The following is an 18,456-nucleotide window of genomic DNA, read 5'->3' as shown; positions in this document are numbered from 1 at the left end:
CCTTCTCACCTGTGGGCTTCTATACCTGCTACATTTCACACACACACACACACACACACACACACACACACACACACACACACATACACACACACCCTGGACTTCATAAATAAATGCTTATTAAATGAATGAACCTTTTGCCTACTTCACAATGTCACCTAGGGCACCCGCTGTCAACTTCACAATGTCACTCCACATAGTTTTGCCTACTTCACAATGTCACTTTCAACGGGACCCCCGAGCAGAAATGGGAGGACCCCCGGAGACATCCACTTTCAGCCCCGTCTGAACGAACCGTGGTGTCCGGGGGGGTCTCTCCGGCCAGTTAAAGAGACCAGGAAACGCCCCCGACGTTCTTGAGCTTGCAGCCGATGGATCTGGGTTAACCAGCCTGGGACGCCCGAGCGAGGGGCACGAGTCCGTCCGGGGTGGGGCGTCCTGTCCCCGCACGGTGGGGACATGCGCTTCTGCGGCCCAGGAAGGAGGGGCTGACCCTGGAGGCAGAGGCGAGCCGGGGGTCGGCGCGATCGGATCCGCTCCAGCCGGGGCTGCGCGGGGACCACCCGCAGCTCCCGCGCGGGGCAGGGACAGTGGCCCGCAGCCCCGGGCGAGTCCCGCAGCGCAGCCGGCGGCCGGCCCGGCCCTGCCCACTGCGCGCTCGAGGGTCAGGCAGGACCCGCCCTCCCCAGCCTGGCGCCCGGCAGGGCGAAGGTTGCTCCCCAGAACCACGTGAGTCGCCCTCGGCGCTGAGCGCCCCGTCAGACCGGCCGGGCTCATGCCCGGGGAAAGTTAAGGACGCTCCGAGCCCCCTGCTGCCCCGAGACGCGCGGGGGTCGCGGCCACCCAGCCATGGCCCGTGGCGGCGGGGACGGGCCCCCCGCGCTGCTGCCGCTGCCGCTGCTGCTGCTGTCCCTGCTGCTGGCCGCCGCCGTGCCGCCGAGCCTGGCAGGTGAGCGGGGCGCGCCCGGGAGACCCCCCCCCCAAAGTCTCTGCGCGCGCGCGGGCGTTCCGGGGCGCCCCTTGGCTCCCCCGTCCCCACCCGGGGCGCGTCGGGAAGCGGCGGGCGCGGCGCGTTTCCCACCCCGCCGACTTTCTCTTGGAGCACCGGGTTCCGTTTCTCCGCCGTTCTGGGGGCCGTCCAAGGAAGTCGGGTGCAAAGTTCGCGTTTCGGACCGTGCACCCACTCACCCCCCACCCCCCACCCCTACACCGCCCCCCACCCAAAGTGAATACTTTGGAAAAGGCGGCCGGCCGGCGGGCTTGGCGCACAAGTCGGAGGGAGAGGCCCGCCTGCCTGCTGGCTGGCGGGTCGGGCCAGAGGACGTCTAAATATACTCCTGCCCCTCACTCGGCGCTGGCTGCACGCGTCCTCCTGCACGCTCGGGAACGGGAGTTGGGAATGATAAAACGCGCAGTGGCCTGGGGTCGGCTTTGGATGTTGCAGGCGTGCGCTGAAAGGGTTTGTATTTGCATGTTATGCTCGGGATCCTACATAGGATTATTATTATTATTAGACCCTACATAGCATTATTATTGTTGTTGTTGTTGTTTTTGTTTTTGTTGTTGTTATTATTATTCCCATTTTCTGGGAATAATAAACTCTCCACATGAGGTGCAGAGTTTCTGTGAGCCTAAGCGAAGGCGGAGCTGAATCGCCCAGGGGTGTTTGCTTAAGCACTCTCTGTTCCGACCCAGAGACCTGCATTCCCGGAATCCCACCTGGCCTTGCCTCCGCACCTTTGCCTCCAAAACTTTATGAGAACACCCTGGACCATGTCACTTGTATTCCGGGTGACTGAGATCGAAGAGAGGATTAAACTTGCTTTATTTCACAATCCCTTTTTTGAGCTGACCTTGGGCAAGAGGGCTGAGTTCTGGAGAGCAACCCACCCCCCCCCAAAGTCAAAGGTGGCCGCAGGTTCCGGTGACTCCTTCTGCCCACAAGTTGTGGCTGCGGAGGCCAGATTTCAAGACTTTGCTTTCGAAACCTGCCCGCTTGCCACTCTCAAATCTGGCCTTTGAACACATTCATGCCGGTGTGTGCCACCGGTGGCTCTTGCTTCACGGTGGCTTGATGAACAGTGGCAGGGCAGGCATCCATGGGTTAAACTGCCCCACCCCAGCCCCACCCCTGACTCCACTGACCTGCATGTTCCGGCTCTTGCTTGAATGGTCCCGTTGGTGCCACCCTCCTGCCTAGGGAAAGTGCTCTTCACGCCCATCTGCAGAGCTGGAAAGTACCCCGGGCTTGGCAAGTGAATGGCGTTCCTGCCCAGAATACGCTTCCTCTTCTGTTCTCCTTCTGCAAACTTAGGGTCCTTTGAAGTATTTCTGTCAATGGAGGGGGGGGGGGGAGCTCGGTGGTGACGTTTCAGAAGATGGGGCACTGTACACGCAAGAAAATGCCACTTGGCAGGAAGCCGCTGCTTCGCCGAGATTCCCCAAACAATCGAAGCCGCCCGTGGGGAAAGCAGCTCGGCAGAGAGGGCACCTCTGCGTGTCTTCCTCACGGCACTGTGCCCAGCCTTCCAGAAAGATGGAGCGTGTGGCTTTGAGGGGCAGCTGGCGAGGCCCACGCTGTCTGTTTCAGGCAGATGGGACCTTTTTCCCTTTGTCCCACGTGCCGGAACCTGTTCTCCAGCATGACTTTTTGCTTTCATCTTCCCTTTCCACCAAACTGCCAATGATAAGTGTGCAGTGAAAAAGATCTTTGCCCCCGATTTTTGTTTAACTCTCAAGCCCACTCAGTGCTCCCAATTTGGCACACGCGCACGTGCACACACACACACATACACACACAATTACATTTTTATTCCAGGAGATTCACTAGGATGGCACATGTCTTTGGTAACCGGTCCAGGATTCCCCAAATTCATTCTCCAACCTCTCACCCGCCCGGGGAATTCCAAGCTGATCGAATCCAAGGAAGCCAAATAATCACCTTGATTAAAGACGAGGTTTTTCATTCAATGGCCAATGGTTAATTTTCTGCAGACTGGTCGTTTAGCATTCTCTAGACTTGTTTTTACTGGAATCAAAATATGTGGAGTCAAGGATATTAGGGATTCTCTGGCTGGGGATCTTCTGTTTCCCACCAGGACAGGGCATGTCAGCAGGCCCACGGGGGCCCGCATTGGGCAGTGTGTGCCCGGCACAGCTGCCTCTGACTCTGGACACTGCCCATCACTCCCCAGCTCCTGCCAGGGATGAGCAGATCCCCTCTCCAGACACACTAGCCTCTCTCTGCAGGAACCGAGTTTACTGGTCCTAAGTCATTTGTTCTCCTGAAGACGAATGAGCAGACCCGAGGTTGAGGCCAATCTCGAGTGATGCTTTAACTCCGAGGTCGTTCTCATTTCCAATCCACACCAGAGACTTGTCCCATCTGTTCATTCCTGGAACTGCCAGATCAGAGAGTGGGAAGGAATTCCAGACCCAGAAACCAAGAAGAAGCCAAGAGCTCATGTTTGACACCTGCTCCAAAATTTGCTAACGGTGCAGTCTGGTCAGTTACCTCACCTTTCTGCCTCACTGTCCTACTCCGTAACACAGTTATTATCGCCGCACCTATTATAACAGGGCTTGGGACCAGAGGCCATTCTACAATGGGGTAAGGGCTCTGTGGCTGAGTGGCTATTAGTATTGCCCTTTGGAGGGTGTTGCTGTTTTTCTGCAAAGCATCTAGAATTTCTTGGTAAGGCAACCAGGGTTGCAAATGATCCTCTCTGTGTACTGAAGTAATAGGTTATTACTAAAGCAAGGTTTCCCTTCAGCATGACCCAACACTCCAGCTTAGGAGCGGGTGTTTCAGAAAACAATGAACCACATCCTGGGTCACTTTCACCCGTGATAACTGTGTGGCTGAAATCACCTGGACTATTTCGCCCTCTGTGAAATGTGCTCAAGCAAATTGCTTTAGAATTTCCCAACTCTTCCTTCTTGTCAGGCTCCATTAAGCCTTCCTACCACTCGCCCCCACTGCCTCAGTGTTTCAGGCACACAGCAGTGAATCAGTGCACCCTGTAAGTCTAAACCTTTTCTTCTATGCTCCTTACATTGAGAGTTCTACTTCTTGAGAGTTATCCCCACTCTCAAGAAGTAGAAGTTCCTATGAAAACTCCTGTCAGCCCAAATGGCATAAAGCGAAGAAAGGAATTATGACTCTTAGTGAGGGGATCCTGGTACACTGGAGGTGTCAGGGGATTGCTGTGGATGCAGTTGGGGTGCGCTTTGTTGACTTGCTTAAAGGAGCTAGATGTCCAGGAGGGCTCTGAGTGATTCGTCTCTTTCCTGCAAAGAGGGTGATATACAAATAGATTTGGGAATCTCGGATTTACGTAGAAAATATTTTTAGCATTTCCCAGGCCCAGAAATCACCTTCAAAATCATACCAAGTTGGGAATGGAGCAATAGTACAGCGGGTAGGGCGTTTGCCTTGCACACAGCTGACCCAGGTTCGATTCCCAGCATTCCATATGGTCCTCTGAGCACCGCCAGGGGTGATTCCTGAGTGCAGAGCCAGGAGTAACCCCTGTGTATCGCCAGGTGTGACCAAAAAAATAAAAAAATAAAATAAAAATAAATCATACCAAGTAGCTCAAAAGCCTACTATCACACTCACTCCTACTAGGAGAATCACACACTAGTATGAACCGGTTTCAGGAGGCATGGGACTGTGGTGGAGTCTCTCCACACTCAGGACCCCACTGACCCCAGAAAGCCTGACATACCCCCACTTGGCTGCAAAACTGCAGCTTCTACAAATTGTGTGTGGGGTGTGTGTGTGTGTGTGTGTGTGGTGTGTGTGTGTATTCAAAATGGGTCATGCAAAGCAAGCACTGTATCCCCTATACTATCTCTCTACCTCAACCTCAATATCCTTCCATTGGTGAAAATAAGTATTAATGTAGGGATCTTGTCAAAGTAAAGGGGCATCATGCAAACGTTTTTGGGGGGGAGAGGAGCGCAAAGGAAGGGAAGACCTGGCCATGCTCAGGGCTTATTCCTGCCTCTGTGCTCAGGGATCATTCCTGGATTGCTTGGGGATCACATGAGATGCCCAGGACCAGTCCTGGGTTGGCTGTGTGCAAGGTGGCCAGTTGTATTCTACCGTACTATCTCAGTGGCACCAGCGTCACTAAAACATGTAAGAAGCTGGAAGACCATCTAGGGAGAGAGCACAAAGTGCTGGAGAGTCTGTACTGTGTGCAGGAGGCACCAGGTTCAATCCCTGGCACTGCTGGATGTGGCCCAGCCCCCAACCTTGTATCCAAAGCCAGGAACACCCAGGCAAGATGAGTTCCAGGAAAAATTCTGAGATTGAGGGAGAGCCAAGTTTATTGAATGCATGAGGACTCAACTTGGCTATCACCAAAAATGGGCCACACATAAAGTTCCCAAAGAGCTTATATGGGCTAGATACAGGATCTGTAGGTTCTAGAAAAACACTTCTCATCTAACATACAAAAAGGTTGTTAACATCATTCCTGATACGTACAGAGTGGGACAGTCAGGGATTTGATCCAGGTCAATGCCTATTCCGACAACCTGAGGGCTCTTGCTCCTCTGCCCTGTTCTGATCCAAACTTGGTCATTTACAACTCATTCATTTCTGTCCAGCTCCTAGAATGGGTCACTCAGAGGCCCTGCCTCTAGCTTCCTGCTTCTACTTCACTACAATTTATATCTCAGAATCCTCAGGAAATTTGGCCCTAAGAGGGTGGCTCGAAAATGTAATAGCATTGTGAAGTAGTTTCTTTGTACTGCTGCAAAACAGGAATTTGCCCAGCACGTTTTTTTTTTTAAAGAAACTAATACAGGTAGTGAAATTATGAAGACGCTTTAGTCTAAAATTTGAAACAGTATCTGTGCAAACAAGATATAGCATATTACAATCTGCAGGGGAAAAATTGTGAGTGTTTTTAATCGACAGGGAGAAGCTTACTCTGAGAGGTATAAAGTTGGCCTGCAAGCTCAGATACAGTTCTAACAGAAGGTAATTTTGAGTTATTCAAACTGGCATTTAAATATGATACCACAATTCTAATTTACAGATCAAAATCAAAACTTACTATTCAACAGATGTGATGAAATCCATCTCCAAGTTACCTTCCCTGTCCCTGTGAAAGTTGGGACTGAGTCATGTAGTCAGGGGAGCATTATGTTACGCTTGAAGGAACTGAGGAATGAAATATGAAATGAGACCCTAGATTCTCCCAGAGCTTGCAATTTGTCGGACTTAATTACATATAACTTAGGAATGATGAGGCGTGAGATAGGGCAGAATCACAGTGTAGCAAGGCTGACCTTCTGTTGCTAGAACTTTGGGCAAGAACTCTGATTTAAGCCAGCAGATAAGATCCGTACATTTCAAGGCGGTGAGGAAAGAGAACATTCCAGATTCAGGCAAATCTTCAGCCTTTCTCTGTGTTGGTGCTGTCTTTCTGCCTTCCTAGTCTCCTAGCCACACAGGTCCTCACAGCCTGTCCTTTCAATTGCCTTTGAGTCTGATTTCAGGTAGGGGTGTTCCAAGTCAATCTACCACCCACCCCTTGCTTTTAGTGTTAGCCTTAGAGCTTCTTTGAAATCGCAGACAGTTTAGCACTGGAGCCAATCTATGAGAAGGATATAAAGTTTTCTAGAATAGTCCTTGACCTCAGAGGGATGGGATCAGAGACGCAGCCTCCCCTTCATCTCTGGGCTGGAGTTTTCAAGTCTTAGTCCTCCTACCTTGAATTAACTTTCCTTCCTTCCCTGTTTCTCTCTCCAAGTGCTCCGACTCCTACTCCCTAGAAGCTTGTCCCAAAATAATCATCTTTTCAAGAAGAGTCTGAGGTTCTGAGTCCTGCTGGGGGAGGGCTGGAACTCCTACTTGAAATGTTGTTGCCTGGTGATTGTTTAGTTATGAATTGTTATTTTCTTAATTCCTTGGAAAAAGAGTCAAAGCAAATCTAAAAACCCAGGCATCGATAGAGTCCTTTCATAAAAAAAAAAAAAAATCAGTGCCAAGGTACACAGAGAGCGATCCATGAGCCTGCTTAATTGGCATAAAAGAGAAAAGATCAGCTGGGCTTAGAATCACAGCTATTTAGCGAAGCCCGATCAGAATAGGTAAATTGCCATCACAATCTTTAAGTATGCGCTTCTGCTTGCTCATGTTTCTTTCCCTACAGCTGACTTATTAGGCAAAATTTGCTAGGTTTAAAACCCATTCATTCTACACAAATGAGGTGCTGGGAAAATGAAGTTTTTCCTAACTTCACATATTCTAACACCACATCCAGCACCAGTGTACCCACCCACTTATAACTATTTAAAAAATTCTTCCTAAGACAGGAGTAGGTGTTTTGTTTTTTTGGGTTTTTGTAACTGTAAACAATGAAGGCACAGAAAACATTAGAATGCCTAAATTAATCAAATATTTTAATTGGGTGTTTGGATTTTTATGTAAAAAGAAATATAAAATAGTGGGGTGTCTTTCTTTTACATATAGTATATATACCTATACCTTTACATATATGTGTATGTATATATATAAATACATATATAAAGTAACATTCCAGTTAGTCAACAAATATTTATGAACTATGTTGGTTTTGAGGATGCTGTTGTTTTAAAATACTTAAACCTAATTTTCTTCATTTTCACAAAATCTACACATGGCATTTTCCCCTTGCACTATCCTCTTTTTCTGAGTTTAGAATCAGAAAAACCTGAGTTTTTTTCAGCCAAACTCTTGTGAGTGTTTTGGCCAACCTGACTTTCCTTAGAAGAACACCCACTCTGTTAAATTCAGTTCATCATGGAAACATAGTTGTGTCAGTCCCTCTTCTCTCCAGGTCGGAATCAGCCCAGCCTCCACAGGGCTGGTTCAGAGCCAGCCTGGAATTACCTAGGATTTTTCTATCTTCTTGCTACTACACTTTTTATACCACCCGCCTCCCAACTTGGGGCTGTGCTTGAGAAAGAGAAAAGGACAGGAGCTAAAACTCCTTAAGGATTTAAGAAAACCAGAAACTAGCCCATGCTGGCAAGACCAGACTGAGCAGAGGCAAGGGGAAAACCACCGAGGAGTGGAAGACCACAGTTTGGGGTGAAGCAAGAAAGTCAAGTTTTGGTTCAGTTTTTTAAAACGCCTGCTACCTTGGTCAGCTGGTTGCTGTTAGTTTAGCTCAAATTCTCTTGAGGGTAAGATTTTCTTTTCATGCATGAAGTATACTGTTATTCAAAAAAATAAACCCCACAGATTTGTAAAAGTTTATTTGTGGTAAGGACATTAATTTTGTGTAAAGCAAAGAGAAAACAAAGCTGTTTTGAGTGTGCAGATGGGGAGAGAGGTGCAGAACTGAAGTCATGACTGTGGGTAGAAGTGAAAGAGAGGAACCTGACGAGGTCCGTGCACCTTCCTCCTTTCCCTCACAGTTCCTCTTTAACCAACCCCCCTGCCAACAGTGTGTGACTCCTTTTAACTTAGCCAGTCAACCCTTATCAAGAACAGAGAGGGTGGGGGAGCGGGGAGAAAAGCTGGGGAGAGGGCTGAGGTGAGTGTGTGATCCAAAATCTATTTGGAAACACCGTCATTGTACTGGAGAGAGAAGAGCCTTTTCTCTGGACTCTGGCCACAATTGTTATTCAAAAGTTACAGGAATAAGGGAGAAGAGATAGCCGGGGTTAGGTATTAGCACGAACCAGCACAGGAAATGAAGGTCTGATTTTACACCCAGTCCAGTTAGAGGGACCTGGCAGCCTATACATGCTTAACAGTTTTTCAGTGACTTTCTGCAGGTCACTGAGGTAAGACAGTGGTCCTAGAGAGCTGAGGAACATGCAAGGCACGTGCAGTGCATGAAAAGAAAATGGAGGAGAGACATCCTCAGGGCGGGGTGGCGTGTCGTATGGTGGTGAGGAACAAGGGAGAGGTAGCTGGACTCCACTTGTAACCTCCAGTGGTCGGTCCTGTCCACCCAAGAGTCTGGCGGCCTCAGGAGTACTAAGGTATTCGTGAGGGGCTGGAGAAATGGTACAGCAGATAGGGTGCTTGCCTTGCACGGGAGTACCCAGGTTCGATCCTTGGCACCACGTGTGCTCCCCTGAGCCCGACCAGGAGTGATCCCTGAGAGCCAGGAGTGAGCCTTGATTACCACCAGGAGTAGCAAAAATAAATAAATAAATAAATAGATAAATAGATAAATAAATAAATAAAACCCTAACCAAAGAAAAGCAAAAAATAAAACCCAAAGGTATTCATGAGGTTGTCTTGGTTCAATCAGAACCAGAAAGATTTGACCAGATTTCTCTTGAGAGGGGGCGTCACATTCTTCCAACTCCAAACCTCAGACCATTCTGGTTTTGCTTTCTTAATCCCAAAGAGTTCTTAATGGGAGGCTGGGGTTGAGGCCTGACAAGGGGCACAAACTTGCAAGAAATTTCATTATTTGATTACACAATAAATTAGCCTCACTCACAATGAGGCCATTATTTGTCACCCCAGAGTCTGCTGACAAAGAATCCTGCATCTCCCTCTATTTATTAATATCATTATGTCCCCTCTCCACTATTATAGTCGTGACGGTCGTCAACCTGACTTTCTAATTGGGATCTTTCTTTAAGGACGCTAATCAGCCTATCACTCATTGCCCTTGGGTTATTGTACCAGGATATGCGAAGATGCAGATTATACTTTTAGGGACTGGGGAGATAATACAGGGCTCAGGGCACATGTGCCCGGCCCAGGTTCAAATCCAGCACCACGTGATTCTCCAGAGCTTTGCCAAGTAACACCCCGGTGGTCCCTGGCACTGTAGAACTTGCACAGCACCAAGGTGAATGACCCAGCATTCAACTGAATGACCCACTTGGCCAAGAATTTTCAGAAATGGCTCCTCCAGGCTCCTTGAGCACTGATTGGAAGCCCCCTAAAAGATTATACTTGAATGATTAGGGGTAGACAATCTTAGCATCAAAAAATAAAATAGGTAAATTGTGAATGCCAGCAACAGATAACCCTATGTATTCCATCTGGAATTTCTAGAATGTTTACTAGTAAAACTCAGTTTGACCAACACTGTACCCATATTCCCTCCCGGAGCTATTCCCACCTCCTCCACAGGGCCTGATACCACCTCCTTCTGCTGAGTCTCCGTCTAGCCCAGAGTGTCCTCTGGTCTCCACACACCACCGCAATGCCCTGAGTGTGACATTGTCTTTAGAATGAGAAGTTGTGTGATTTTTTTTAATATAGAGCCATGATTTATAGTTATTGATTGTTGATTTTTAGACCTACAATGTTCTGTCATCAATCCTACCACCAGTGTCAGCTTCCCTGCCTCAGTGTTCCCAGGTTTCCTCCCTCCCCACCCCCAGACACTTGATAGGCACTTTGTTAAGTTTGGTTGTTGTAATCAAGGGTTCAGTATTGTTGACTCTGTGGTTTGGATATCTGGCGATACCACTCCTCTGAGACACCTGTGGACCCAAGGGTCTTGGCAACTCACTCCCACCCCCATTGCTTCCCGTTCAACTCCTCTTACTACCCCCACCTCTCAATCTCTTACCTTCTCTGAGCGTCTCCTCCCTATACTCAAGAGTGATCTAGGCACTCCCTCTTTATACATTGTGCGATGGTTTCCTAAAGGAAAAATAATGCACCTTGTGCTATTGCTTTTTCTATGTCTATTCTCTATGTTTCTCTGTCTCTGTCTCTTTCTCTCCCTTCCCCACTCCTCCCAATCTCTTTTTCTCTCTCTTTTGTCATTGAGTACCTGTAATGGCCAGGCACTGGGGGCTAAGAAAAGTGTCTGAACTCAGACTTTATAGGCCTGGAGCAGGAGCAAGCAGATTTGTTCGTACAAAGCAAGAAGGCCAGAGAGATAGTCCAGGGGTGCAGTAAGGTCTTTGCCATGCATGCAATTTGATCCCTAATGCCACCAGCAGTGTTCCCTGAGCACAGAGCCAGGTGTAAGTCCTGAGCACCTTTGGGTGTGGCCCTCAAAGCCCCCCAAACTTAAAAAATTTTAAAAATAATAAATTTTACAGCACCTGCCATAGAGGCAGGCAGGGGGTGGGGGAGGGGTGACAGGAGGGAACCTGGGGACTGTCATCTTGGGAAATGTACACTGGTGAAGGGATGGGTGTTGGAACACTGTGTGACTGAAATCCAACCATGGACAGCTTTGTAAGGGTCTGTCTCACAGTGATTCAATTTAAACGTTTAAAAAAACCTCTCTGAAAAATAAATAAATAAATAAATAAATTTTACCTGTCTCCCAAGCTTGGCAGTCATACCCACAAGCTGTCCCTGGTGCCATATAATCTAATCAACAGCCAAGATCCAGAGACTCAGAAACAAAGCTCCTGGAAGAGAGCAACGTAGAATGTCCAGACCCCCGTGCCCGGCTGTCTTCACTGGGCAACTCCGAGGGGGATGGGTGGGGCCCCTCCCTGCCCCAGCAGAGCCCGAAACCGAAAACCTCCAGAACTCAGTTACCACCATGCTCACGGCCGCTCTCCCCAGGCTTGGACAAGCCTCGCTCATGACTGAATTTGCTGTATAATTGTATTCTAAACTTTAGAATTCCTGGAGAATTCCCCTCAGATTCTACACCACTGATGTACCAAAAGTATGTACCAAGAGTAGCATACAATGTTTGATTGGGTTTAATAAACATATTAGTAATCTCTTATACAAGGGCTTAATGGCTTCAGGATGAAATACAATAATCTTCACACACCTTCCTCTAAGGAAACTTAAAAAAATTTTTTTATTTTATAAAGTAGTTCACAATATTTGATTACATTTACTATTCAAACACCAACCCCACCACCATTACACCTTCTCACCACCATATTTCGGATACTTCCGTCCTGAACCCCAATCTCTGCCCCAAAGCAAACCGAAATAATATATTTTGTATTGTTTGATATGAAAAATGATGAAAATGCTACCCAAAAAAAGTATCCTTAGAGGAAAGAGTGTGAAGATTGTTGTATTTCACTCATGGGGCCATTAAGCCCTTCTATAAGAGATCATTAATATGTTGTTAAAGGTTGAGCCTTGTGTGCTCTTATATATGTATCTGTGAAAATAAAACATTTCCCTCTAAGTTTGGTTGCCTCCTACTTTGAACCCCATCAGATGTGGTGTGGTACTCTTGGAGTATGGGTAGGGTGTGTGGTATAAAGTGTCCAGGAGTAGGTTAACTCATGGGCGAGGCTCAGCCTGAGTGTGTGGAGAGTGGGCGTGAGTGTGGCAGCAGTTGATCTAGGGAGGCTTTTGGCTGCCGGGGCTGGGTGCCTTGGGGTGGGGAGGGGTCTCAACCACCCCCCTCTGGGGCGCCTCGAATGAAACAGCCTGGTGCGGATCCAGTGGCATGGTTATGGCCAGTGTCATGTTACGCTCCCTTCCGGGAGAGAAGGACATGCCTCTAAGGAAATTTTATTTCATTTATTTAATTGGAATTTATTTAATTCCATTTTTAGTGGATTATTCATAACAAGCAATACAAAATTAATTGCTTCAGTTCTGCTTGATGGGGCACAGTTTGGGATTTGGGGTGGAAACCCTCGAAATATGGTTGGTGGGAAGGTGCGATGGTGGTGGGATTGGTGTTTGAATATTAAATTAATGAGTTATTGTGAACAGCTTTATAAAAAAATAAAATAAAATAAAATTTTTAAAGGTGTTTATACAAGGCACATTGTCAAACCAGCCACTGCCAAGCAACTGCTGTTTCCTGCTTCTGAGGTTAGCTGGGGGTTAAATGAAGGAAAATCTCAGGTCATGGGTACACTGTATGCAAAGTCAGAGATGTCGGAGCAGTCCCCGGCAGGCGGGAGAGAGTGGTTTGTGACGGTTTCCGGATCACAGAGGGCACGGGTGGTGGGTGAAACTGGATAGGTAGACAGAAACCGGGTCAGAAAGCCAAGCACGCAACTAAAGAACTTATTTCTAGGAAATAGTCACCCCTGGAGATGTTTCCTAGTAAGCCAAACAAATTAGTTCTACATTTTATTTACTTAAGTTCTTGTAATGATAATGATAATAATGAATTTTAGAAATATTAAGCAGGTTGCATGTGCCCAGCATTCTAACCCCATATCTGTATAGATCCTAGCTTTGAAAACAGGGTTTGAGACCCCAAATGGGATTACATGAATTTTCTCTGGCTGGGGGCGTGGGGGGGTGGGTCGCACACCACCAAAATGCTGTACGATATCTCTGTGGCCCCCAGGACTGCATAGCATTTTAAAACAAGTTTCTCCATGATTTATTATGAGCAAGTGTTTATATTTAATTTTCCATCTCTAGGGTTAATGTCAAAGTTGCTCAGGTGAAAAGGGGTTGCAAGAGTGCCATGTGTAAGAGGCGCGGTTCTCACCCCCAAATGTCTTGTTTCAACACACCACCTTCCGGTTAATCCCCTTTACCTGGCTTGTTCTCCCTGCTTCCTTGCTCCATCACAAGGAAGGCCTAGAGACCATTTTGCATTTCAGATAGGCCACTCTGTCAGAGTATGAATAATGGATTAAGGATTCTTGACAAGGCCTCGGATGGCTAAAGTTCGTTGCGATCCCTAAACTAGCATACGAAGGCGGGGCTGAGGAGGTAGTGACTGGCAGGAGAGATATTTGGGAGGTTTTGCTTCAGCGTGAGTTCATGTGGGAGTGAGAGCCAGATGGACTTGGGTTTCCAGCTCAACTATCAGGGCTAGAAAGCAGACACTGGAGAATGGGTGGAACAAGAAGAAAGAGGAGTTTTGTTTCAGAGAGTTTGGATTTCTAGTGTCTACGGAATCATCCGATGGTATTATAAATTATGTGGTTGGACACATAAAAACTAACTCCCAGCTGGGGCCAGAGCAGTGGCACAGCGGATAGGGTATGTGGCCCACCCGGGTTTGATCCCTGGCACCACACCAGGAGTGATCCCGGAGCACAGAGTAAGCCTTGAGCACTGCCAGGTGTGGCCCAAAAGGCAAACAAACAAAAAATAATTATAAATCAAAGGGTGGCCAGGTGACTCAGAGAGCTAGTGAATATGCAAAGCATGTGGGAGCCCCAGCTTAGAACCCAGGCACAGAGCTGAGTGTGGCCCCAAAAAACAAAACAAAGAAGAACTCCCAACGAGAATGGGGGAGGGGGAAACTGGTAAAAGAGGAAGAGATTTCTCAGAGTGTGCCCCAGATGCCATGAAAGGAAAGAGGTCTTAAGAACCAATGGGGATGGAGAGATAGTACAGTAGGTAGGGTATTTGCCTTGCATGCGGTCAACCCGGGTTGAATCCCTAGCACCCTGTATGGCCCTCTGATATCTTCCTGGAGTAATTCCTGAGTGCAGAGCAAGGAGTAACCCCTGAGCATCACTGGATGTGTCCCAAAAGCAAGTAAAACAAAATTTAAAAAAAAACCAACAAATAAAATAATGACCAGAGCTAGGGAGAGAGCTTCAAAGGTCAGAACAAGGACTGGAGCGATAGTACAGCGGACAGGTCATTTGCCTTGCATGCAGCCCACCCGGGTTCGGTTCCCAGCATCCCATATGGTCCCCTGAGCACCGCCAGGAGTGACTCCTGAGCGCATGAGCCAGGAGTAACCCCTGAACATCCGAGGATGTGACCCCAAAAGAAAAAAAAAGTCAGAACACCTGTATAGTATAGATGCCTGATGCCCCAAGACCATTCACTAGAGGTGCACGCCTTCCCCTCCAGCACTAGTGGGGTGACCTAGTGGCCCACGGCAACACTGGGCCCCAGCATGGAACCATCTAACCTACTAAGCTGGGCTGAATGTTGTTGGCAGTGCCCCAAGCCCCAGGTCCCAAGGCTTACAAATACTGCTCCTCCCAGCCGGAAAGAGTAAATGGGTAACAGGGCGCTGTGCTTTCAGGAGTCCGTATGCTTTTTAGACTCAAGGAATTCCTCAGTGAGCAAGTTAGAGAGGTGCAGGAAGGGATGACGAGGCTTGGTGACAGAGAGAGGGACGGACAGAGAGTAAAGTAAAAAGAGGGTCCCGGAGTCCTGCCTGTCCCCTATGGCAATGGTGCCTGTAACCCAGGATGGTCTTGTACCTAGGGAGTCTGTTCCACGGTTTGTAGTAATTTCATGAAGGGAAATGAGAGATGAGGCAAAAGCTGGAACCTAGGGTGGGCTTCTCTGTGCAGTTGGCATTCAGCTGTGAGGTGATGGAGGGATGTGGGTTGGAGGACCCTGGCGGAGAGAGCACAGGAGGATACAGGGACAAGATGATACAGACTCAAACAGGCGCCCCACGGAGGGGAGAGGAGGAAGGATTCAGATCCCAAGGGGACTGTTTGAGCAGAAGAAAAAGGGACGAGATGGGCATGTGAGGGTGTGTAAAGGTGAAGTCCAAGTTGTCGGGAACTTGAAATGGCGACAGGTGATAGGTTCTGGTTTTTCTTAGAGCAGGCGTGTCATGTGAAGGAATCCTGAGTCATGAGTAAAGCAGGAGAGAAAGGATAAGAAGCTGGAGCAGACAGATGCTTTGGCCCAATGCCTAAGGAGAATGGTTCCAGGGGATGTGAACACCAACTAAGCCAGAAGAAATGGGGTCAGAACATCCTCTCTGAAGAGGGGTCTCAGGCTACTCTCTGTGTGCTCCAAGATCTCACCTGGTTCCCTGTGCTCCAGGCCCGCCCCCCCCCCCCCCTTGATTAGACTCTGTCTCCCTTCCACACACCCTGCCACCCGACTTGTAGTAAGGACAAACTATCAGGCAGATTTCTAAGTGCTCTCAGATGGAACTCTCTTAAAGCAAAGGAGTTGGGATTGTTGCTTGCATCGTGAACAAACACGCATCAGCAACTCACTTCAGTGCATTCTGTCGTTGTTTCCTTTCCTTCTCCAGAAGTCCACTATGCCACCGCCTACTGGATGCCTGATGAACAGAGAGTAGAAATCAAAACCACACTGGACAAGAAGGGGGATGCCTACGGCTATTACAATGACTCTGTGCTCACCACTGGCTGGGGCATCCTGGAGATCAGAGCAGGCTACGGCTCCCAGGACTTGACGGATGAGATCACCATGTTTGTGGCCGGCGCTTTGGAAGGGTACCTCACTGCCCCGTAAGTACCCGAGTCATGATAGAAGACCAATGCCCGCACCCTCATCCCTTTATGTGCCCAACAGTCATTCTTGTCCCTGACACTGTTGGCACTAAATAGTGCCCAGAGTCCTTCCCGTCTGATGAAGGATTTCATCCGGACCTGGAATAAGCCATGGTACCCTTCAAATCTTTCCTTCTTGTGAAACTATCTTAAAAGTCAGCCAAGTCATTTCATCTGTGGGTCATTTATCATCTGGTAGAGAGCAACTGAGAGGTGGGGTGGCTCTTTGAGACTCACAATACAGAGAAGATTAATTACAAACAGAATGTAAAGCGCATTTATTCTCAAAAGACCGAAGGCAACATTTGCAAGTGGGCAGAGCAATTTCCGATGGGAAGCTCAATGTTGAATGTAAATGTTCCTCCAGTTCTATTGTTTCCTGATTCTTGTGCCCTTCCCTTGTCTTATAAAAAAATGACAGGGCTGTAGTTCATAGTAATGCAATCAAGATGTGCCTGTTTCAGAGGAACTTCAGGGGGGCTAGGGGGTGGGTTATGCTACTCATTTCAACAAGCCTCATCTTTCCTGTCATATGAAAAGTGCTCTGGTGACTCGACTTTCTTCTTTTCATCTCTGTGACCTAGATAGTTGAGTATAGCTCAACCAAATCGCCTTTTGCGTGGTTACAGCCTTAGTCACAGTGAATGCAGAGCCGATCTTGATCACTCTCCGAGTCCTGGAGATGGTATCAGTGGTTGAAGTGTTGAGCCCTGCGTCCTCTTCTTTGATTTAAACTAGAAATTCCTGTTTTCTTGTATCCCATATTTCTGTTACCCTACCCTATACAAACCACATTCAGCAAAATGGACTACTCAGAAGCAGACAAAACTATATACGTGAAGTAACATTTTTTAAAAATGCCTAAGACAGTGTTAGACATGTAAAGGTTGGTATGTTTCATCCTCTCCTCCAAATTTTTACCTGCTTCTGCAGACACTAGTTCTCTGACGTTATTTATATTGAGGGAAAAGTTTGGAAAAATCATTCCCACTGAAACGATGTGTTCTTCACATGTTAGAGCAAGTCATGAGGTACTTATGATGGGTCACTAAGGGATCTGTGGGTTGACAGGAGCAACTTTCCCCTCGTGGGGTGGTGTCTGCCTGGCTAGGTCTTCCTTGGCTGTTGTTTCTAAGGAGATGAGGGGATTGACAGGCTGGGAAGCTTCTGAGGTAGGAGGTGGTGCTGATGTTCTTAGAACTAGGGGAAACATAAACTCTAACATCTCACTTCAAGGGGATGGCGTAATCATTTCTTCTTTGTAATATAAAGTCTTGACCTCTCTGAGTATACCTACGGAAGATTCATGGCTTCATTCTGATAAATCTATTATGGGGGGTGGCAGACCCAGGAGTGCTCAGGGCTGACTCCTGGCACTGTGCTCAGGCATCACTCCTGGCAGTGTTTGCGGGACCATCTGGGGTGCTAGGGATTGAACCCAGATAAGCCATGTGAAAGGCAAGTGCCCTCCCCACAGGACTATTGTTCCGGTCCCAATTCTATTAAATCTAGTTTATTTATAACATTTTCAAATTTTTGCTTCTTTGGGCCACATCCGGTGGTGCTCAGGGCTTACTCCTGGCTCTGTGCTCAGGCATCACTTCTGATTGTGTTTGGGGGAACCATATGGGATGTCAGGCATCAAACCTGGATTGACCATGTGTAAGACAAGTGCTGTATTATTGCTCTGGCCCCTTACTAATAACATTTATTTTTTTGCTTTTTGGGTCACACCGGCAATGCTCAGGGGTTACTCCTGGCTCTGCACTCAGGAATCACTCCTGGCGGTGCTCAGGAGACCATATGGGATGCTGGGAATAGAACTTGGGTCGGCCATGTGCAAGGCAAATGCCCTACCCGCTGTGCTATCACTCTAGCCCCCTAATAACTTTTTAATACTGCATATTAGAGCAAAAATTACTAAAATGTGTGGCTTAAAGACAAGGACTGCCTGCACACTGTTCTCTCGTCTGCTTTGCCTTCTTGCGGTGTCCTTTCCAAAGAAAATTTGATATATATAAGTCTGGTTATAAGATTCAAACAACCCACCAGCTTCCCGTGTGCTGTGTCCCGATGCTGAAGAGCCCAGACTTCTATCGGCACCCCAGGAGCCTGTGTGGTCTGGGTCTGGGGCTTGATAGAGGAGAGATATTAGGCTTGATAAGAAAGAAGTTAGAGAACAGAGAACCACGGAAAGGTGATGAGTCTGAAAAGAGTGGTCTGCAGGAGACCTACCGAGCAAGGGAAGAGGTCAGCTGAGGCTTTTCTGTATGTGGTCCTGGGGATCAAATTCAGGACCTCACATGCAAGCCAAGTGCGCTACTGAGACACATT

At 47.9% G+C, this 18,456-nt stretch overlaps 1 protein-coding gene across 2 annotated transcripts in view; it reads left to right on the top strand.

The window, feature by feature from the left end:
• The first annotated feature begins 523 nt into the window (after positions 1 to 523).
• PLBD1 (phospholipase B domain containing 1) overlaps positions 524 to 18,456 on the top strand; it is a 58,848-nt gene continuing 40,915 nt past the window's right edge. The window contains exons 1-2 of one of the 2 annotated variants that reach the window (XM_055118225.1): positions 524 to 949; positions 15,861 to 16,080. In XM_055118225.1, the coding sequence (XP_054974200.1) occupies positions 850 to 949; positions 15,861 to 16,080 (320 nt within the window). In that variant the 5' untranslated portion in view covers positions 524 to 849. Of the gene's footprint in view, positions 950 to 1,305; positions 1,460 to 15,860; positions 16,081 to 18,456 lie in introns of those variants that run through there. The other variant, XM_004611302.2, reaches the window with a different exon arrangement.

The sequence above is a fragment of the Sorex araneus genome, chromosome 10, assembly GCF_027595985.1.
Source record: "Sorex araneus isolate mSorAra2 chromosome 10, mSorAra2.pri, whole genome shotgun sequence".
In the NCBI taxonomy this organism is placed as follows: Eukaryota; Metazoa; Chordata; class Mammalia; order Eulipotyphla; family Soricidae; genus Sorex; species Sorex araneus.
The sequence above is the reverse complement of the archived record's forward strand: the minus strand, read 5'-3'. Positions and strand labels throughout refer to the sequence as shown.